Here is a 22,821-nt window from a genome sequence, read left to right on the forward strand (position 1 = left end):
GGTTAAGAGAGATTCTGGAGTCAGAGAGATCATTTACTTACCAGCCAGGTGACCTTGGATAAATATAAATTACTTAATCCTCTTTTTTTTTTAAATTTAATTTGGAGACAGGGTCTTGCTGTGTCACCTAGGCTGGAGTGCAGTGGTGCAATCACAGTTTCATTATGTCGGCCAGGCTGCTCTTGAACTCCTGGGATCAAGCAATTTCTCTGCCTTGGCCTTCCAAAATGCTGGGATTACAGGTGTGCATCACCAGGCCCAGCCATTCGACCCTCATAATATTGGTTTCATCATCTGTAAAATGGGGCTAAAGATACTGCTTTCACCAAGCTGTGTGTTTATATGTGTGGTAAGTGATGAGGAGGGAGTTGAGATTAAATTAGGAATGCGTGTAAAGCTTTTTGCATTGTGCCTGGCATGAATTTAATACACACACTGATATGTTTTCAGCACATACTCCGCTTGGTGCTGTTGTGGATACTGGGGACAAACGGGTCCTTGCCCCCATGAAGAAGAGTTCTAATCTAAGGATTCATTGTAAGTACTCAATAAGTGGTAGCTACTTTATTGGTTTTATTAAAACTTTATATTTTTTTTTTTTAGATGGAGTCTGGCTCTGTCACCCAGGCTGGAGTGCAGTGGCGCGATCTCGGCTCACTGCAAGCTCCGCCTCCCGGGTTTACGCCATTCTCCTGCCTCAGCCTCCCGAGTAGCTGGGACTATAGGCGCCCGCCACCTCGCCCGGCTAGTTTTTTGTATTTTTTAGTAGAGACGGGGTTTCACCGTGTTAGCCAGGATGGTCTCGATCTCCTGACCTCATGATCCGCCCGTCTCGGCCTCCCAAAGTGCTGGGATTACAGGCTTGAGCCACCGCGCCCGGCCTCAAAACTTTATATTTTACATGGGGAATTTGTTGTCATTGTTATTTTTGTTTTATTTTGGTTTTCAAGATGGAGTTTCACTCTTGGCACCCAGGCTGAAATGCAGTGGCACGATCTTGGCTTACTGTAAGCTCCACCTCCCGGGTTCAAGTGATTCTCCTGTCTCAGCCTCCTGAGTAGCTGAGATTACAGGCATGCGCCACCATATCCGGCTAATTTTCTATTTTTAGTAGAAATGGGGTTTCACCAAGTTAGCCAGACTGGAACTCCTGACTTCAGGCGATCTGCCTACCTTGGCCTCCCTGGCCTGTTTTGTTTTTCAAGACAGGATCTCACTCCATCGGACAGGCTAGAGTTCTGTGGTGTGATTGAGGCTTACTGCAACCTCAACTTCCTGAACTCAGGTGATCCTCTCACCTCTGCCTCCTGAGTAGCTGGGACTATAAGCGTGGACCACCACAACTGGCTAATTTTTAAATTTCTCATAGAGACGGGATTTTGCCATGTCGCCCAGGCTACATGGAAAGTTATTTTATTCATATGTTTCTTTTGTAACAAGAGGAGGTCTCCAGTGTTTGTTTTTGTTTGTTTGTTTGTTTTTAATCTTCAGGTCACTCTAGAATGTTTCCAATGTGGAGGAAAGGGGCAGGGCAAAACTAACTGACTAACTTACTACATGGGAGAACAGCTCAAGAAACAAGCTGACTCAAGAAATTACAGATAATTTATAGAGCCATTGCTGCCTTCAAAGGTGGGCAGTGCATTTTTAAAAACACATTTATTTATTTATTTTTTTTGGTGGCAAGGTCTTGCTCTGTTGCCCAGGCTAGAGTGCAGTGGCATGATCTTGGCTCATTGCAACCTCCATCTACAGGGTTCAAGCCATCCTCCCACCTCAGCCTCCCAAGTAGCTGGAAAAATAGGTTTGTGTCACCAGGCCCCGTGAATTTTTGCATTTTTTGTAAAGACAGGGTCTCACTATGTTACCCAGGCTTGTCTCGAACTCCTGAGCTCAAACCATCCTCCTGCTCAGTCTTCCAAAGTGCTAGGATTACAGGCCTGAGCCACAGCTCCCAGTCAACACATTTATTTACTTTTAGGAAATACAGTATAGTTCACATAGTTAATGTATAACTGCTTTCACTACATCTTGAGAGATTCAGGAAAGTTCTTGCTAATAATAAGGCCTAGCATGGAACTAGGATGTACTTTGCATTTGTATAACCCAGGTGGAAGAGCACACATAGGCTAAAGAAACAAACAAAAAAACCCGATAAAAGAACAACAGGGCCCAGCCAGGGTGAAGGTACCTTAAGGCAACAAGAGAGGGAGGAAGGGGCTTCCGAAAAGCAGGGAAGGAAAAAACTTCAGAAATAAGTGTTAGAGGTCTGTTGCAGTGGCTCACTAATTCCAGCACTTCGGGAGGGTGCGGCAGACAGATCACTCGAGGTCAGGAGTTCAAGACCAGCCTGGCCAACATGGTGAAACCCCATCTATACAAAAAACACAAAAATTTGCTGGGCATGGTTGCATGCACCTGTAATCCCAGCTATTTGGGAGGTGGAAGTGGGAGGTTGAATCTGTTTAGTAAATTGGGGGCTTAGAATATTTCATTTTTGGTTTACAAGGGCTTGAGTTCTCCTTGTGGCCTGTCTCCATATGGAATTTCCTCTAATTACAGTTTTCAGGAGCTATTTGATCTCTCAACTCTAAGCATACAGACCCCTTAAGACTCCTCTGTAGAGAAAGGTTGGGTTACCCACAAAGGGAAGCCCATCAGACTAACAGCAGATCTCTCGGCAGGAACTCTACAAGCCAGAAGAGAGTGGGGGCCAATATTCAACATTCTTAAAGAAAAGAATTTTAAACCCAGAATTTCATATCCAGCCAAACCAAGTTTCATAACTGAAGGAGAAATAAAATCCTTTACAGACAAGCAAATGCTTAGAGATTTTGTCACCACCAGGCCTGCCCTACAAGAGTCCCTGAAGGAAGCACTAAACATGGAAAGGAAAAACCGGTACCAGCCATTGCAAAAACATGCCAAAATGTAAAGACCATCGATGCTAGGAAGAAACTGCATCAACTAATGAGCAAAATAACCAGCTAATACCACAATGACAGGATCAAGTTCACATATAACAATATTAACCTTAAATGTAAATGGACTAAATGGTCCAATTAAAAGACACAGACTGACAAATTGGATAAAGAGTCAAGACCCGCCGGGCGCGGTGGCTCAAGCCTGTAATCCCAGCACTTTGGGAGGCCGAGGCGGGCGGATCACAAGGTCAGGAGATCGAGACCACAGTGAAACCCCGTCTCTACTAAAAATACAAAAAATTAGCCGGGCGCGGTGGCGGGCGCCTGTAGTCCTAGCTACTCAGGAGGCTGAGGCAGGAGAATGGCGTGAACCCAGGAGGCGGAGCTTGCAGTGAGCCGAGATCGCGCCACTGCACTCCAGCCTGGGCAACAGCGTGAGACTCCGTCTCAAAAAAAAAAAAAAAAAAAAAAAAAAGAGTCAAGACCCATCAGTTTGCTGTGTTCAGGAGACCCATCTCACATGCACAGACACACATAGGCTCAAAATAAAGGGATGGAGGAAGATCTACCAAGCAAATGGAGAACAAAAAAAAGCAGGGATTGCAATCCTAGTCTCTGAAAAAACAGACTTTAAACCATCAAAGATCAAAAGAGACAAAGAAGGCCATTACATAATGGTAAAGGGATCAATTCAACAGGAAGAGCTAACTATCCTAAATATATATGCACCCAATACAGGAGCACCCAGATTCATAAAGCAAGTCCTTAGAGACTTACAAAGAGACTTAGACTCCCACACAATAATAATGGAAGACTTCAACACCCCACTGTCAACATTAGACAGAGCAACGAGACAGAAAGTTAACAAGGATATCCAGGAATTGAACTCAACTCTGCACCAAGCGGACCTAATAGACATCTACAGAACTCTCCACCCCAAATCAACAGAATATACATTCTTCTCAGCACTACATCGCACTTATTCCAAAATTGACCACATAGCTGGAAGTAAAGCACTCCTCAGCAAATGTAAAAGAACAGAAATTAGCCGGGCGCGGTGGCTCAAGCCTGTAATCCCAGCACTTTGGGAGGCCGAGGTGGGCGGATCACGAGGTCAGGAGATCGAGACCATCCTGGCTAACACGGTGAAACCCCGTCTCTACTAAAAATACAAAAAACTAGCCGGGCGCGGTGGTGGGCGCCTGTAGTCCCAGCTACTCGGGAGGCTGAGGCAGGAGAATGGCGTAAACCCGGGAGGCGGAGCTTGCAGTGAGCTGAGATCCGGCCACTGCACTCCAGCCTGGGTGACAGAGCAAGACTCCGTCTCAAAAAAAAAAAAAAAAGAACAGAAATTATAACAAACTGTCTCTCAGACCACAGTGCAATCAAACTAGAACTCAGGACTAAGAAACTCAATCAAAACCTCTCAACTACATGGAAACTGAACAACTTGCTCCTGAATGACTACTGGGTACATAACGAAATGAAGGCAGAAATAAAGATATTCTTTGAAACCAATGAGAACAAAGATACAACATACCAAAATCTCTGGGACACATTTAAAACAGTATGTAGAGGGAAATTTATAGCACTAAATGCCCACAAGAGAAAGTAGGAAAGATCTAAAATTGACACCCTAACATCACAATTAAAAGAACTAGAGAAGCAAGAGCAAACACACTCGAAAGCTAGCAGAAGGCAAGAAATAACTAAGATCAGAGCAGAACTGAAGGAGATACAGACACAAAAAACCCTCCAAAAAATCAATGAATCCAGGAGCTGGTTTTTTGAAAAGATCAACAAAATTGACAGACCACTAGCAAGACTAATAAAGAAGAAAAGAGAGAAGAATCAAATAGATGCAATAAAAAATGATAAAGGGGATATCACCACCAATCCCACAGAAATACAAACTACCATCAGAAAATACTATAAACACCTCTACGCAAATAAACTAGAAAACCTAGAAGAAATGGATAATTTCCTGGACACTTACACTCTCCCAAGACTAAACCAGGAAGAAGTTAAAACCCTGAATAGACCAATAGCGGACTCTGAAATTGAGGCAATAATTAATAGCCTACCAACCAAAAAAAGTCCAGGACCAGACGGATTCACAGCCGAATTCTACCAGAGGTACAAAGAGGAGTTGGTACCATTCCTTCTGAAACTATTCCAATCAATAGAAAAAGAGGGAATCCTCCCTAACTCATTTTATGAGGCCAACATCATCCTGATACCAAAGCCTGGCAGAGACACAACAAAAAAAGAGAATTTTAGACCAATATCCCTGATGAACATCGATGCAAAAATCCTCAATAAAATACTGGCAAACTGAATCCAGGAGCACATCAAAAAGCTTATCCACCATGATCAAGTGGGCTTCATCCCTGGGATGCAAGGCTGGTTCAACATATGCAAGTCAATAAACGTAATCCAGCATATAAACAGAACCAAAGACAAAAACCACATGATTATCTCAATAGATGCAGAAAAGGCCTTTGACAAAATTCAACAGTCCTTCATGCTAAAAACTCTCAATAGGCCGGGCGCGGTGGCTCACGCCTGTAATCCCAGCACTTCGGGAGGCCGAGGCGGGCGGATCACAAGGTCAGGAGATCGAGACCACGGTGAAACCCCGTCTCTACTAAAAATACAAAAAATTAGCCGGGCGCGGTGGCGCGCGCCTGTAGTCCCAGCTACTCAGGAGGCTGAGGCAGGAGAATGGCATGAACCCGGGAGGCGGAGCTTGCAGTGAGCCGAGATCGCGCCACTGCACTCCAGCCTGGGCAACAGAGCAAGACTCCGTCTCAAAAAAAAAACCAAAAAAACAAAAAAACAAAAAAAAACCACTCTCAATAAATTCGGTATTGATGGAACGTTTCTCAAAATAATAAGAGCTATTTATGACAAACCCACAGCCAATATCATACTGAATGGGCAAAAACTGGAAGCATTCCCTTTGAAAACTGGCACAAGACAGGGATGCCCTCTCTCACCACTCCTATTCAACATAGTGTTGGAAGTTCTGGCTAGGGCAATCAGGCAAGAAAAAGAAATAAAGGGTATTCAGTTAGGAAAAGAAGTCAAATTGTCCCTGTTTGAAGATGACATGATTGTATATTTAGAAAACCCCATCATCTCAGCCCAAAATCTCCTTAAGCTGATAAGCCACTTCAGCAAAGTCTCACGATACAAAATTAATATGCAAAAATCACAAGCATTCTTATACACCAGTAACAGACAAACAGAGAGCCAAATCATGAATGAACTCCCATTCACAATAGCTTCAAAGAGAATAAAATACCTAGGAATCCAACTTACAAGGGATGTAAAGGACCTCTTCAAGGAGAACTACAAACCACTGTTCAGTGAAATGAAAGAGGACACAAACAAATGGAAGAACATACCATGCTCATGGATAGGAAGAATCAATATTGTGAAAATGGCCATACTTACCAAGGTAATTTATAGATTCAATGCCATGCCCATCAAGCTACCAATGACTTTCTTCACAGAATTGGAAAAAACTGCTTTAAAGTTCGTACGGAACCAGAAAAGAGCCCGCATTGCCAAGACAATCCTAAGTCAAAAGAACAAAGCTGGAGGCATCACGCTACCTGACTTCAAACTATACTACAAGGCTGCAGTAACCAAAACAGCATGGTACTGGTACCAAAAGAGAGATATAGACCAATGGAACAGAACAGAGTCCTCAGAAATAATACCACACATCTACAGCCATCTGATCTTTGACAAACCTGAGAAAAACAAGAAATGGGGAAAGGATTCCCTATTTAATAAATGGTGCTGGGAAAACTGGCTAGCCATAAGTAGAAAGCTGAAACTGGATCCTTTCCTTACTCTTTATATGAAAATTAATTCAAGATGGATTAGAGACTTAAATGTTAGACCTAATACCATAAAAACCCTAGAAGAAAACCTAGGTAATACCATTCAGGACATAGGCATGGGTAAGGACTTCATGTCTAAAACACCAAAAGCAATGGCAACAAAAGCCAAAATTGACAAATGGGATCTAATTAAACTAAAGAGCTTCTGCAAAGCAAAAGAAACTACCATCAGAGTGAACAGGCAACCTACAGAATGGGAGAAAATTTTTGCAATCTACTCATCTGACAAAGGGCTAATATCCAGAACTTACAAAGAACTGAAACAAATTTACAAGAAAAAAACAAACAACCCCATCAAAAAGTGGGGAAGGGATATGAACAGACATTTCTCAAAAGAAGACATTCATACAGCCAACAGACACATGAAAAAATGCTCGTCATCACTGGCCATCAGAGAAATGCAAATCAAAACCACAATGAGATACCATCTCACACCAGTTAGAATGGCAATCATTAAAAAGTCAGGAAACAACAGGTGCTGGAGAGGATGTGGAGAAATAGGAACACTTTTACACTGTTGCTGGGATTGTAAACTAGTTCAACCATTGTGGAAAACAGTATGGCAATTCCTCAAGGATCTAGAACTAGAAATACCGTATGACCCAGCCATCCCATTACTGGGTATATACCGAAAGGATTATAAATCATGCTGCTATAAAGACACATGCACATGTATGTTTATTGCGGCACTATTCACAACAGCAAAGACTTGGAATCAACCCAAATGTCCATCAGTGACAGACTGGATTAAGAAAATGTGGCACATACACACCATGGAATACTATGCAGCCATAAAAAAGGATGAGTTTGTGTCCTTTGTAGGGACATGGATGCAGCTGGAAACCATCATTCTCAGCAAACTATCACAAGAACAGAAAACCAAACACCGCATGTTCTCACTCATAGGTGGGAATTGAACAATGAGATCACTTGGACATGGGTAGGGGAACATCACACACTGGGGCCTATTGTGGGGACGGGGGAAGGGGGAGGGATGGCATTGGGAGTTATATCTGATGTAAATGACGAGTTGATGGGTGCTGACGAGTTGATGAGTGCAGCATACCAACGTGGCACAAGTATACATATGTAACAAACCTGCACGTTATGCACATGTACCCTAGAACTTAAAATACAAGAAAAAAGAAAAAAGACTCCTCCGTAGTAGATGCTCTGAACGGTGCCAGGGCTAGGAAGGAGGTCTATTTTTTTTTTTTTTTTTTTGACTCAATTCTTTCATCAGAGTTTCAGTGAGTTCCAAAGTAGTGAATGAAGAGGAAACATGTGAAGCAGTTGCACAGTTTTTTCAGAGTAAATCTGGAAATGAAGATATTAGTTCCTACAAGTGGGAGGGGTGAGCAGAGGCAGATTTACCATGAAGTTAATATGAGGGTCTCTGAAGGCTTGTATCTCTCTCTACCTCTTTTTTTTTCTTTTTCTTTTTTTTTTTTAAGATAAGCCCTCACTCTGTTGCCTAGGATGGAGTGGCGTGATCTCAGTGGCGTGATCTCAGCTTATTGCAGCCTTGACCTCCTGGGCTCAAGCAATCCTCCCACCTCAGCTTCTCAGGTAGCTGGGACTACAGGTATGTGCCACCACACCCAGCTAAATTCTGTTATTTTTTTGGTAGAGAAGGGGTTTCGCCATGTTGCCCAGGTTGGTCTTGAACTCCTGAGCTCAAGCAATGCACCTGCCCCTGTCTTCCAAAGTGCTGGGATTACAGGTGTAAACCACCACAACCAACCTCATTTTAAATTTTAATTTTGATGTTAGTTTCTTAAATAACACCCCCATCCCCAAATTAAGCCTTTAGGCTCTAAAAACCTGGATCAATTCTGGATATGGGAAGTGGGCTTGAAGAGAGATAGTATGTTTCAATTCATTCAAATTAAGTAATTAAAAACTGTAAAAGAAAGTAATAGTTTTAAAATTGCTAGTACTGGCTGGCTAATTTTGTATTTTTAGTAGAGACAGGGGTTCACCATGTTGGTCAGGCTGGTGTTGAACTCCTGACCTCAGGTGATCCATCAGCCTCTGCCTCCCAAAGTGCTGGGATTACAGCTGTCAGCCACCTTGCCCAGCCTGAATCTCGTGATCTTTAAAGCCAACATGTCAACTAGCTAATGTGATAAATTAAATAATGCCCAAAGGAATAAGAACCAGATGTAACATGGAAAATTTAGTTGTGATTTGACATTGGTTATATTTAAACCACGCAACAGGTAAATTTTAAGCAGACATGAAAGGCAGGATCGGCCTTAGCAAATCCTCAGAGATGTTTTAGGGCAGGAAGCTCTGCTGTTGCAGAATTAAATCTCTAGTAGCTTTACACAAAAATGTACAAATAGTTTCCATCATCTTCCTGTGCCACCACAATGGTGTGCACGAATGCCAAAAAGAGACCCAAACGCCAGGTTCTTATCAGGTCATGCTCCAAAGTCATGGTCTGGTTTCTAACTGCGATGATGAAGCATTGTTATATTGGTGAATTAAAAGTCATTGATGATCCCAGAGCTGGGAAAATTGTTGTGAACCTCATAGGCAGGTTAAACAAGTGTGGAGCGATCAGCTTCAGCTTTGATGTGCAATTCAAAGATCTAGAAAACTGGGCCGGGTGCAGTGGCTCACACTTGTAATCTCAGCACTTTGGGAGGCCGAGGCCTGCAGATCACTTGAAGTCAGGAGTTCGAGACCAGCCTGGCCAACACGGTGAAACCCCATCTCTATTAAAAATACAAAAATTAGCTGAGCATGGTGTGGGCACCATAATTCCAGCTACTCAGGAGTCTGAGGCAGGAGAATCTCTTGAACCCGGGAGGCGAAGGTTGCAGTGAGCCAAGACCTCGCCATTGCACTCCAGACTGGGTGACAAGAGCGAGACTCCATCTCAAAAAAAAAAAAAAGATTAGAAAAGTGACAGAATAATTTGTTGCCATCTCACCAGTTTGGTTTTGCTGTACTGATGACCTCAACTGGCATCATGGACTGAGAAGAAACAAGACAAAAACATAGGAGAAAAAAATCCTGGGACTTTTTTTTTTTTTTTTTTTTTTTAGGAATAAATAAATACATACAAATAAAATGTCTCAATGGAGGGAAGAATACATGTGGGAGAATTCTGATTTCCAGCCTTCCCCTCTACTCCTCCATTTCCAACTTGTTCTTTTCACAGAACAGAACCATATAGCCTCTGCTGCTCAGGGGGACAAAGTCTGGTGCTAGTAGGAGTAAACTGAAGGCAAGGCTGGCCAAATCTACCCACCTCCCCATGAAACATTACGGATTGCATATCCAATAGCATTGTTCTGGTTTGCATCTTAACCTCTGAGGCTCGTAAACTGTGGGAAACCTTTGTTCAGGGACAGCTACATCACTCCTATTAGCATCTTGGACCTTGGCTCCTGGATGCTGTCCAGGTCTCATATTGCTGAAGTCTTACTTATTCAGATCTCTCTGACTTGGCATTCCACACCCATAAAGTAGCTCAATCTCATCTTGACTCCTAGCCAAATGATGCTCCCAGCAGTATCTTTTTTGACAGAGATTAAGGTTCATTCTATGTTATACATCCAAACATTTGATATAAATTATGATTCATGTTTAAACTGGTTAATAAGTATCTACCACTGAAGCCAGAGAAAGAAGACAAGATTAAGAAATTAGAATGGCGGCCGGGCACGGTGGCTCATGCCTGTAACCCCAGCACTTTGGGAGGCTGAGGCAGGTGGATCACCTGAGGTTGGGAGTTTGAGACCAGCCTGACCAGCATGGAGAAACCCTGTCTCTACTAAAAACACAAAAATTAGCCGGGTGTGGTGGCAGGCACCTGTAATCCCAGCTACTTGGGAGGCTGAGGCAGGAGAATCACTTGAACCCTGGAGGCAGAGGTTGCAGTGAGCTGAGATTTCGCCATTGCACTCCAGCCTGGACTCCAAGAGCAAAACTCTGTCAAAAAAAAAAAAAAGAAAGAAAGATATTTCCCTCCCTCCTTCCCTTCCTTCTGGAAGTTTGCAAGACTTTTTTTTTTTTTTTTTTTTTTGAGACAGAGTCTCGCTCTGTCACCCAGGCTGGAGTGCAGTGGTGTGATCTTAGCTCACTGCAAGCTCTGCCTCCCGGGTTCAAGTCACTCTTCTGCCTCAGCCTCCCAAATAGCTGGGATTACAGGCGCCCACCACCACACCTGGCTAATTTTTTGTATTTTTAGTAGAGATGGTGCTTCACCATGTTAGCCAGGATGGTCTCGATCTCCTAACCTCGTGATCCACCTGCCTCAGCCTCCCAAAGTGCTGGGATTACAGGTGTGAGCCACCGTGCCTGGACAAGATTTTTTTTTTTTAAGAAACAGATTGCACGTGGTGGTGGGCATCTGTAATCCCAGCTACTTGGGAGGCTAAGGAGGGAGAATCGCTTGAACCCAGGAGACAGAGGTTGCAGTGAGCCGAGATCGTGTCACTGCACTCTAGCCTGGGTGACAAGAGCGAAACTCCATCTCAAAAAAATAAATAAATAAAAAATAAGAATTTTTTTAAAAAGATTTCCTTCCTTCTCTCCTCCCTCCTTTTTTCCTCCCTTCCTCCCTCTCTCTCTCTCTTTTTCTTTTTCTTTCTTTCTTTCTTTCTTTCTTTTTCTTTTCTTTCTAATTTGGAACACAAACACTTTATTTAAATGCATATCTCAATTCCTGTGTGGCCGGCAAAAAATAAAATAAAGGAGCAGGTCATGGCACAGCACTCTCACGGACCAAGTGGTCGAACCCAATATTCAAGACCCAGTGAGCAGCCAAGCTCAGTGCAACCTCCAGGCCTCTCGCTCTGACTCCAACAGGGTGAGCACACAGCCCTTACGCACAGAGCCTTTTACACTGTGGATGATGGAGTGGCTTGTGTCGTCCACAAATTCCTGTGTGTACTGTCCCTGAGAGCTGGTTCTGCCCAGGACTGTGGTGACCCTGGCCAGCTAGACAGGCTGCACGTGGCTGGTGTCCATGATGGCGATGCAGCAGCAGTTGGGAGGAGAGAAGAAATACATTCCTTTACAAAGCAAGCAATTATTTAAAATATTCACGGTAATTCAGTGCTCATTAGCTGTACTCAGTAAATATTTATTGAACACCCACTATGTGCTAGGTACACAAAGTACACTGGTTACAAATTCTTGAAAAATAGTAGCGGTAGCAAAAAGCAACAAAACTTTCAGCCCTGCCCTTACAGAACTCACATTCTAGTGGGCAGGGAGAAAATAACCGGAAAAAGGACCAGCACAATGGCTCATGCCTGTAATCCTAGCACTTTGGGAGGCCAAAGTGAGCTGATCACTTGAGACCAATATGAGCAATGTGGCAAAACCCCATCTCTACAAAAAATACAAAAAGCACTCAGGCTTGGTGGTCAGCCGAGAAGAGAGAGAGAGAGAGAGAGAGAGAGAGAGAGAGAGAGAGAGAGGCCGGGTATGGTGGCTCAGGCCTGTAATCCCAGCACTTTGGGAGGCCAAGGTGGGGGGATCATGAGGTCAGGAGTTCGAGACCAGACTGGCCAATATGGTGAAACCCCATCTCTACTAAAAAAAAATACAAAAATTAGACAGGCATGATGGTGCAGCCCTTTAATTTCAGCTACTCAGGAGGCTGAGGCAGAAGAATCACTTCAACCTGGGAGGCGGAGGTTGCAGTGAGCGGAGGTTGCAATGAGCCGAGATCACACCACTGTACTTCAGCCTGGGTGACAGAGCAAGATGAAAGAAAGAAAGGGAAGAAAGGAAGAAAGGAAGGAAGGAAGGAAGGAAGGAAGGAAGGAAGGAAGGAAGGAAGGAAGGAAGGAGGGAAGGAGGGAGGGAGGGAAGGAAGGAAGGAAGGAAGGAAGGAAGGAAGGAAGGAAGGAAGGAAACTAGAAAAAATAAGTAAAAATATAGGACATTTTAGGTGAAGGTAAGCACTAGGAAAGAAAGAAAAACAGCAGGGAAGGGATGTTGGCGGGGTGGGGGGTTGGGGGTGGCAGTTTATACAGTTTGGCCAAGGAAGACATTATAATGCACTTATTCCTTAGTTTAGAACATGTAGCATTTCACCTGTACTGAGAGATGCCTGAAATATTTCATACATGACCAAAATAATAATGTAAGAGGCAATAAAAAAGTGCAGGGTTTTAGGGTTCTAGATATCAGCACTTTTTAAGATTAAATGCATGGTAAGAACTCTTGTACTATATACACCTAGTTTCAACTTCAATTTAATAACAAATTCTTTGGGGTCTCTTTCTTTTTTTTCCCGAACAAAGCTTCCCAAGAAGCAGAAGGGTTGAATTTTCTCTAGTCCAGGAAGACCGCAAGGCTACTGTGCTCCGGATAATCTCGTTTTTATTTTTTTATTCCCCAGATCGCAAGACAGTGTCTGGCACATACCATTCAGCACAAGTTTGGTACCTGGAACCCACTGGACCCACTGAATGTGCATGTCCCATAACTATTAACTACATGTGTTGGTCCAAGGGAGAAGGTCGAGCAACCAGATCTGCTCCATCACAGCCCATCTCAGTCGCTTCATTCAAGTCAGCGGGGTGAGGTTGAGGGGATTCCAACTTCACAAGGGCAGATTTCTCATGGATTCTCTTTCTCTGGTTGTACTGGAACGCTTTCTGGCGTTATTCCTCTGCTGGGACAGTATGAATTTATGAAACGTGGTCCTGTCTGCCCTAAAGCCAGGGTCTCACTGAGACGGACAACGATGCTGGGGCGAGAATAAAGTTCGTCCCGGGCCTGCGTACGGTACAGCGACCTTGGGAAGCCCTTGTGGAGCTGAGGGTGATGCCCACTTCTTTGTCTCCCTCATTCTGTTTCGGTGGCTCTCTCGTTCCCAGTTCCAAGCTGCCCACTTGTTAGAGAAGCCACTGCTTACCAGGTATCTGGTTTAATAAAACACAGCCAGAGCGACTGCATATTAAAGTGAGTAACTAGGCACTCACAGGGCACCTATAAGGTTAATGCTAAAGGTCTGAAAATAGCCGCATTCTAAGCTGACCAGCAATTATAATTACACAATATTTATGACCATACAGGACTTCTCCCACCAAGTCTGTGGAATGTCCAGATGTCCTAATTTTTTTTTTTTTTTTTTTTTTTTGACAAGGTCTCACTCTGTCACCCAGGCTGGAGGGCAGTGTGTTGCTATCTCAGCTCACTGCAACCTCCGCCTCCCAGGTTCAAGTAATTCTCCTGCCTCAGCCTCCCGAGTAGCTGGGACTACAGGCATCCATCACCACGACTGGCTGCTTGCTTTTTTTTTTTTTTTTTCAAATAGATGGCATCTCAGTATGTTGCCCAGGCTGGTGTCGAACTCCTGGGCTCAAGGGAGCCTCCTGTCCGGCCTCTCACAGTGCTGGGATTACAGAAGTGGCCACTGAGCCCGGCCCAGCCCTCTACTCAGAGATAACATCAATGCGCAGGCTTAGGTTGAAGGATTAATGGTCATTAGTGCACCAACAGCCCCTACCTTTAGTGGGCACATCAGCACATTCCACGTTTAATCACAGCTCCGCACAGTTGCCTCTAAGTAGTGACACTACGGAAGGACGGGAGTTCCTCCTACAGTCTGAGGACTTGCGACTCTGTAACGGAGTAGATTCAAATAAACTTGCTTCCTTTACTGCGCTTTGTGACTCGCCTCCAATTCTTCCCTGCGGTAGACCCAAGAACCCTCTCTTGGGGTCTGGATCGAGACCCCTTCTTCCAGCAACACAACCCGCGGGGCCGCCTCCCGCCCACCCTCAGGTGCAAAGGACCCCGGGCCATGCATTCTTCCGGGCAGGAAAACGTCAGCAAGTGCTCCCAGCCCGCTTTCCTCCCCTGCTTCCCTCAGTTCGCGCCCGGCAGCTCCCCGATTGGCTCTCGTGCCGGGCAAAGGTGCGCGCTGACTGGCCGGAGGGCCGTCGTCATGCGGGCCGCGCGACTCTAGGGGCGGGACCAGACGAGGGGTGACTGCCGCGCGGCGCCGGGGAGGACGCCTTCACCTGTTCACACTGCAGCGCGGATTGCGGTTCGTGGCGCGCGCCACCTGGGAAGGAGCGGTGGGCCGAGGGGGTGGAGGTGGGGTCCCAGGAGGACCTCGGGCTGTGGACCCGGGGAGCGGAGTCGGGGAGTGGGGCGGGGGAGCGAGGTGGCGCCCGGGAGCCAGGGATATGGCGCGGCCAGACGATGAGGAGGGGGCGGCGGTGGCGCCCGGACACCCGCTCGCGAAAGGATACCTCCCGTTGCCGAGGGGCGCGCCAGCTGGGAAGGAGAGCGTGGAGCCGCAGAACGGGCCCAAAGCGGGCACCTTCCCGGTGAACGGGGCCCCCCGGGACAGCCTCGCTGCCGCCTCGGGAGTTCTGGGCGGGCCTCAGACTCCGCTGGCTGCAGAAGAGGAGACCCAGGCCCGGCTGCTGCCTGCGGGCGCCGGAGCGGAGACCCCGGGGGCCGAGAGCACCCCGCTGCCCCGGACGGCGCTCTCCCCGCGGCGCTTCGTGGTGCTCCTGATCTTCAGCCTGTACTCGCTGGTAAACGCCTTTCAGTGGATTCAGTACAGCATCATCAGCAACGTCTTCGGGGGCTTCTACGGCGTCACCTTGCTGCACATCGACTGGCTGTCCATGGTGTACATGGTGGCCTACGTGCCCCTCATCTTCCCGGCCACCTGGCTGCTGGACACCAGAGGCCTGCGGCTCACCGCCCTGCTGGGCTCCGGCCTCAACTGCCTGGGTGCCTGGATCAAGTGCGGCAGTGTGCAGCAGCATCTCTTCTGGGTCACCATGTTGGGCCAGTGCCTGTGCTCCGTGGCCCAGGTGTTCATCCTGGGCTTGCCCTCCCGCATCGCCTCAGTGTGGTTTGGGCCCAAAGAGGTGTCCACAGCTTGTGCCACCGCCGTGCTGGGCAATCAGGTAAGGACTGGAGTGGTAGATGAAAGATCCTTAGAAGACAGAAAATGTCATAGGCCGTGAGAACTATGGCCTGTGTGGATGAACTGCCCCAGGAGGTATTTGTCCATAAAAGAGGAGATAAGGCCGTTAAATAGACTTCCGGACGGTCTTGGATTGAAGAGGGCTATAAATTTCTTTGTAAGGACAGAATTTTCCAAACCACCTTGTCATCTTGCTTAGAAAATTACCTGTAAAATAATTAACTGGGCCGGGTGCGGTGGCACACACCTGTAATCCCGCCACTTTGGGAGGCCGAGGTGGGTGGATCACTTGAAGTTCGGAGTTCCAGACCAGCCTGGGCAACAATGGGGAAACCCCGTCTCTATTAAAAATACAAAAATTAGCCGGGCCTGCTCGCAGGCACCTGTAGTCCCACCTACTCAGGAGGCTGAGGCAGGAGAATCTCTTGAATCCGGGAGGTGGAGGTTGCAGTGAGTGGAGATCACACCTTTGCATTCCAGCTTGGGTAACAGAGTGAGACTGTATCTCAAATAATAATAATAATAAACTGTAACCATAATAATAATAATAATTAACTGTATTGGCTTGTTTATGCCTAACATAGAAAACTTGTCAATGCAGTAATAAACAAGACTTGGGTAGGTATTATTTTTGTCACCAGTGTATTTGTGAAAGGAAGGTATTGGATTCTGGAAAGATTGTTTCCATTTTGAGAGGTCATTGTGAACAGCTCCCTTTTAATTTCATATATTAACAGTCAGCACAGTGCCTGGCACATAAAGAACACGTAAATGACTGCTAACTAACAGTTCTGGGCTGGGCGTGGTGGCTCATGCCTGTAATCTCAGCACTTTGGGAGGCTGAGGTGGGCGGATCACTTGATCAAGGCCAGGAGTTTGAGACTGGCCTGGCCAACATGGCAAAACCAAATACACAAAAATTAGTGGCGCATGGTGGTGCATGCCTGTAATCCTAGCTACTCAGGTGGCCGAGGCCGGAGAATCTACATGCTTATTGCTTTATAGTCATTTCCCTAATCTAAAAGTACAGAAGATGGAGTAGGTTGAACTATAGTTGTTTGTGTGTCCAAAACAGTTTATGACTGATACTTGAGTTGATTGCATCTGCAGGTTTGGAAGAAGCTATTATAAAGTTTTGTTGTTGTTGTTGTTGTTTGTTTTTTTGAAGAAATGGGGTTTCTCCATGTTGCTCATGCTGGTCTCGAACTCCTGAGCTCAAGCTCTCTGCCCACCTCTGCCTCTCGAAGTGCTGGGATTACAGGTGTGAGCCACCACGCCCGGCCATGATTAGATTCTTTTTGTCACACATCTCTCAGTTTAAATTCATTTTAAATATTCAGTAGCATTTCTTGATCCCATTTAGAGTTGCCCAGTCACTCTCTTTACATTATTTTAATTCTCCTTATAGCACTCATCCCTGTCTTATATGTTATTGTTTACACGTTTATGTCACTTACCTATTACTCTTCTCCCATCCCCACCATTAGATTGTAAGTTTCATGAAAATAGGCATGTGGTCTGAATGTACACAACTGTATCACCAGCATTTATTACTCTCCTTAAAACCATGTTGAATAAATAACGGAGCTTCAGACTCATACGGATACTGGCCAGCTGGGTAGTCTACTTGGATATCTCATGGGAACACATCACTCAAAATTGCTTTCTCCTTGCTCATTTCCCTTTATCTCTAATGCCACTGTCTTGGTTTGGGCCGGAGCTTGCTAATTGTCCTCCCTATCTGTAGCCCTTGCCCTATTCCCTCTGTTCTCCACATTCATCCAGTGTGGTCTTTTACATGTGTGAATCTGTTCAGGGCACATCCTTACTCCTGCAGTGGCTTCCGTTGTCCTTAGGATAAAATTCAAACACTAATGCAACATATGGTACCCTCCAGATCTGCCTCCTGCCAGCCCTTCTGCTTTATCTGTCTCCACAACCCCTGTCCCCACAGACGTATGCTTTCTCTGCTCTATGCAGAAGTATGCATACTTACAGTTTCTCACAAGGTCATGCCCTTTCCCGCCTGGCCTTGTATGTAATGTCCTATTGGCTTGGAATATTTCTTTACTTGACTAACTCCAATTTCTTATTCAGATCTTTGGTCCTCCAGGAACTTTTTCTGAACCCCATTTCTTTTTTTTTTTTTTTTTCCGAGATGGAGTCTTGCTCTGTTGCCCAGGCGGGAGTGCAGTGGCGCAATCTTGGCTCACTGCAAGCTCCGCCTCCCGGGTTTACGCCATCCTCCTGCCTCAGCCTCCCGTGTAGCTGGGACTACAGGCGCCCGCCACCGCGCCCGGCTAATTTTTTGTATTTTTAGTAGAGATGGGGTTTCACCATGTTAGCCAGGATGGTCTCGATCTTCTGACCTCGTGATCCTCCCGTCTCGGCCTCCCAAAGTGCTGGGATTACAGGTGTGAGCCACTGCGCCCGGCCACCTGAACTCCATTTCTTTTACTTCATTCTTTTTGATAGCTGAATAATATTTCTATGTAAGGTGCTCCCCCAAAGTACTCTCTTAACTACCATGATCATATGTCCCAGTTTGCCTGGGATAGTCCAGGTGGTACACCTGTTGTCTGGTATAATTACTAATGAAGTCCCTTTCATTCTGAAGAGTGTTCTAGATGGATAGTAAATTATGTGGTCTTCCCAGCCTTGGCCCTCTTTATGTCTCAATCACAGTTCTGTATTACCACACTGTCTTGTAATTATCAGTTGTATTCTCTCTATTCAGCTTTTTGTAAGGCAGCAAATGAAATATATGATAATTGTGACTCTCTGTGCCTCAGACTCCTTTCTTGGGCCCTTTCTCTTCACACCCTTCCTCCTAAAAATCTTCCTCCTAAAAACCTTCCTTCATTGAACCTCCTAATAGTTTGATTTTAATTCTTGTTGTGATTATGTTATTTAGCCATATTTTTTGTTGAGGTAAAATTCACATAACATGAAACTAACCATTTTAATGTGTACAATTCAGTGGCATTTAGTGCATTTACAGTGTTGTGCAACTGTTACTTCTATCTAGTTTCAAAACGTTTTTATCCACCCCCAAAGAAGACCCAATACCTACTAAACAGTCACTTCCCCACCATTGCCCCCTCCCCTAGCCTGTGGCAAGTACTAATCTCCCTTCTTTTTCTGTAGATTGACCTGTTTTGTTCTGGATATTTCATATAAATGGAATCATACAGTAGGTGACCTTTTGTGTCTGGCTTCTGTCACTTAGCTTATTTGCAAAGTTCATCCATGTTGTAGCACTGTATCAGTACTTCATTCCTTTTTAATAGCTGAATAATTTCATTGTATGAATATACAACATTTTGTTTATCCACTTATCTGTTGATAAACGTTTGTGTTATTTTCACCTTTTGGTTATTGTGGTAATGTGAATAGGGCTGCTATGAACATTCATATATAATTATTTGTTTGAATTTCTGTTTTCAGTTTTTGGGACATATACCTAGAGGTATAATTGCTAGGTCATATGGTAATTCTATGTTAAACTTATTAAGGAACTGCCAAACTGTTGTCTGCAGTGGCTGCACCATTTTATAGTTTCACCAGCAGTATTCAAGGGTTCCAATTTGTCTACATTCTTGCCAACACTTTCCTATTGCTATTATTATTATTATAGTAGCCATGCTACCTGGTGTGGAGTGGTATCTTATTATAGTTTTGATTTGGGCATGTTTTCAAATGTTTATTGACCATTTGTATATCTTCTTTGGAGAAATGTCTCTTCAAGTTTTTTGCCCATTTTTAAATTGGGATATTGCTTTTTTGTTGTTGAGTTGTAATCGGTATTTATAGATTCTGGAAGCTATACCCTGATCAGATATATAATTTACAAATACTTTCTCATTCTGTAGGTCATCTTTTGTCAGCCTTATTTTGCATATTCTTATTCCCCTTTTGTAGGCATCTACAGGGCAAGGACTGTATATTACACAGCTTGATAGCAGCATCACTCAGATGGTAGGAACTCAGTAAATGTTTTTTGAATAGGAAAGCTATTGGTCAGCAATTTCCCTTTAACAATACAATAGTAAAAAAGACATTGGAACATAGTAGTTTAGGCTGGGTGCAGTGGCTCATGTCTGTAATCCCAGCACTTTGGGAGGCCGAGGCAGGCAGATCATGAGGTCAGGAGTTCGACACCAGCCTGACCAACATGGTGAAACCCCGTCTGTACTAAAAATACAAAAATTAGCTGGGCGTGGTGGTGTGTGCCTGTAATCCCAGCTACTCAGGAGGCTGAGGCAGGAGAATCGCTTGAACCTGGGAGGGACAGGTTGCAGTGAGCCGAGATTGCATCACTGCCCTCCAGCCTGGGTGACAGAGTGAGACTTTTTCTCAAAAACAAAACAAAACAAAAAAACAACAAAAGAACATAATAGTTTAATTTTCAAAGCACCTTTATAAACCAGCTGTCGGCCGGGCGCGGTGGCTCAAGCCTGTAATCCCAGCACTTTGGGAGGCCGAGACGGGCGAATCACGAGTTCAGGAGATTGAGACCATCCTGGCTAACACGGTGAAACCCCGTCTCTACTAAAATACAAAAAAAAATTAGCCGGGCGAGGTGGCGGGCGCCTGTACTCCCAGCTACTCGGGAGGCTGAGGCAGGAGAATGGCGTGAACCCGGGAGGCGGGGCTTGCAGTGAGCTGAGATCCGGCCACTGCACTCCAGCCTGGGCAACAGAGCCAGACTCCGTCTCAAAAAAAAAAAAAAAAACAAAAAAAACAAAAAAAAACACCAGCTGTCCTCTTTATGTTCTGTTAATTGCCAGCATTTACTTTTTTCTCTAATGATAATAGCTGTTAACAAGACTATGTGTTTTTCAGCTTGGAACTGCAGTTGGCTTTTTGCTACCACCAGTTTTAGTACCCAACACACAGAATGACACAAATCTCCTGGCTTATAATATCAGCACCATGTTTTATGGAACATCAGCTGTTGCCACACTTTTATTTATTTTAACAGCAATTGGTAAGTGAATTACTTTCCCTAAAGCTTAAATGAATGCATGATAGAAATTTGAGGATGACTAACTCTGGAAATTTTTGTTGCTAATATCTCAAGTGTCATATGCTTGTTTCATTCTTCCATGCCCTGTCTTACTTAGGTAATGAATGCTACAACCCTAGGGATGTTATGGCCCACTACATCTGTTTTCACATCGTAAAGGGTTTGAGGACTAATTCATTTATCTCTCTACTAACTTTTCTTCTTGGTAACTGTTGGTTTCAAATATATTACCTGCCTCCTTTTCCCATATTCGCCTACATGATCTGCATCTTATGCCTTTTATGCCTACCTAGCCAGGAAAAAGTTCTTGCCATACTTTGAAGTGATGCCCGTAGGCTATGGTCTTTCTGGTAATGCTAAATTCTCCCAAGGATTTCCAATTTAACAATTAACTGGATCTGAAAATGTTGACTAGTGAATGGTCCTGGGCAGCAGCTGTTCAGCAGAATTTCAAACTGTGGCAACTATCTACTTGTTAGGCCACTCCAGCAAAGCACGGCTGCCACCACCCGTCACTGAGTCCTCTCGTCTGGGCCTGTCTCTTGAAGCAGTCAGTCAAAATCAGCTGCAAGCAGCCATCATCAGTTTGGAAGAAGCTTTGGGAAGGTCTGCTTTTTAAAGTTTATTTTTAATGGGAAACTTTTGATTTCAGGGAAAAGGATAGGTAAGGTTTATTTAAGTAATATAGCTGCTAGCATAACTATAATATTGCCCTTTAGGCACTCATATCTGAAATTGATTTGAAGAGGAAAATAACTAATAAAGTTGAAATGCTATCTTTTAATCATTCAAATTTATAATTTCAGTATAGCTGGAGTTTCAAAATTTTTATACTCGTTTTTACAATGGCTATAATAGTAATGGAAAATTCATATTTTATGATCTCCAGATATAAAATCCTTAGTTTTCAAAGAAATGTATGCTGAACATTCTAGAGTGTTTGAATAGAGACTGCCTTGGTAGATGAACTGCAGGATCCAGGTACAGGAAGGTCAGCCCACGTACTTAATTTCCCTTAATATAATGAGCAGAATGTTCTCTTGGTATCATATGAAGTATTCCAACATGTCTAATCTACTTATTGGTTTTTGTTTTCAGTTAGTTAGGGAATGGCATATTTGTGATGTGCAGACTACTAAAAAGGACACATTATTCCTATCCTATTTTAGCAGTTTAGCAAAGTTTTAAAAGAAATTTGTATTCTTAAAAAAAAAAAAAACACCAAAATTATTAAGTCTACTTTTCTGGTAGCCATGTTTGATTTGCTAGATGAAATAGGAAATACATTTTGCATAAACGGACCTTCCATTTGCAATAGGGAATTTTTTTTTTTTTTTTTTTTGATACAGAGTCTCGCTCTGTCACCCAGTCCAGAGTGCAGTGGCATGATCTCAGCTCACTGAAGCCTCTACCTGCCGAGTTCAAGTGATTCTCCTGCCTCAGCCTCCCGAGTAGCTGGGCTTACAGGCATGCACCACCATGCCCAGCTAATTTTTGTATTTTCAGTAGAGACAGGGTTTCACCATGTTGGTCAGGTTGGTCTTGAACTCCTGACCTCAAATGATCCACCTGCCTAAGCCTCCCAAAGTGCTGGGATTATAGGCATGAGCCACTGTGCCTGGCCAGCAATAGGGATTTTTAAAGTATAGAATTCTCTTTTCTTTTTTTTATCGAGATGGAGTCTTGCTCTGTCACCCAGGCTGGAGGGCAGTGGCGCTATCTGGATTCACTGCAATCTCTGCCTCCTGGGTTCAAGCAGTTTTCATGCCTCAGCCTCCCTCCCTGGCATTATAGGCGTTTGCCACTGCACCTGGCTAATTTTTTGTGGGTTTTTTTTTTTTTTTTTTTTTTTTTTTTTTTTTGAGACAGAGTCTTGCTCTGTCAGCCAGGCTGGAGTGCAGGGGTGCAATTTCGACTTACTGCAACCTCTGCCTCCCAGGTTCAAGGAATTCTTGTGCCTCAACCTCCCAAGTAGCTGAGATCACAGGCGCATGCCACCATGCCTGGCTAATTTTTGTATTTTTAGTA

At 44.5% G+C, this 22,821-nt stretch overlaps 1 protein-coding gene, 1 long non-coding RNA gene and 1 pseudogene across 2 annotated transcripts in view; 2 read left to right on the plus strand and 1 right to left on the minus strand.

The window, feature by feature from the left end:
• Positions 1–233: 233 nt before the first annotated feature.
• On the plus strand, positions 234–13,333 carry LOC105493541 (uncharacterized). The gene is made up of 4 exons (XR_011614049.1): positions 234–349; positions 451–537; positions 8,293–8,423; positions 13,209–13,333. It is a non-coding gene; the product is annotated as an uncharacterized lncRNA (long non-coding RNA).
• LOC112428826 (small ribosomal subunit protein eS28-like) lies at positions 10,966–12,649 on the minus strand (annotated as a pseudogene).
• A 1,651-nt stretch (positions 13,334–14,984) lies between the features above and the next one.
• The window catches only part of LOC105493543 (FLVCR choline and heme transporter 1), a 35,930-nt gene continuing 28,093 nt past the window's right edge, over positions 14,985–22,821 (plus strand). Inside the window, exons 1-2 of the mRNA XM_011761263.2 lie at positions 14,985–15,744; positions 20,610–20,754. Of these exons, the coding sequence (XP_011759565.1) occupies positions 15,007–15,744; positions 20,610–20,754 (883 nt within the window). The 5' untranslated portion in view covers positions 14,985–15,006. The remainder of the gene's footprint in view (positions 15,745–20,609; positions 20,755–22,821) is intronic.

The sequence above is a fragment of the Macaca nemestrina genome, chromosome 1 (assembly GCF_043159975.1).
Source record: "Macaca nemestrina isolate mMacNem1 chromosome 1, mMacNem.hap1, whole genome shotgun sequence".
Lineage (NCBI taxonomy): Eukaryota > Metazoa > Chordata > Mammalia > Primates > Cercopithecidae > Macaca > Macaca nemestrina.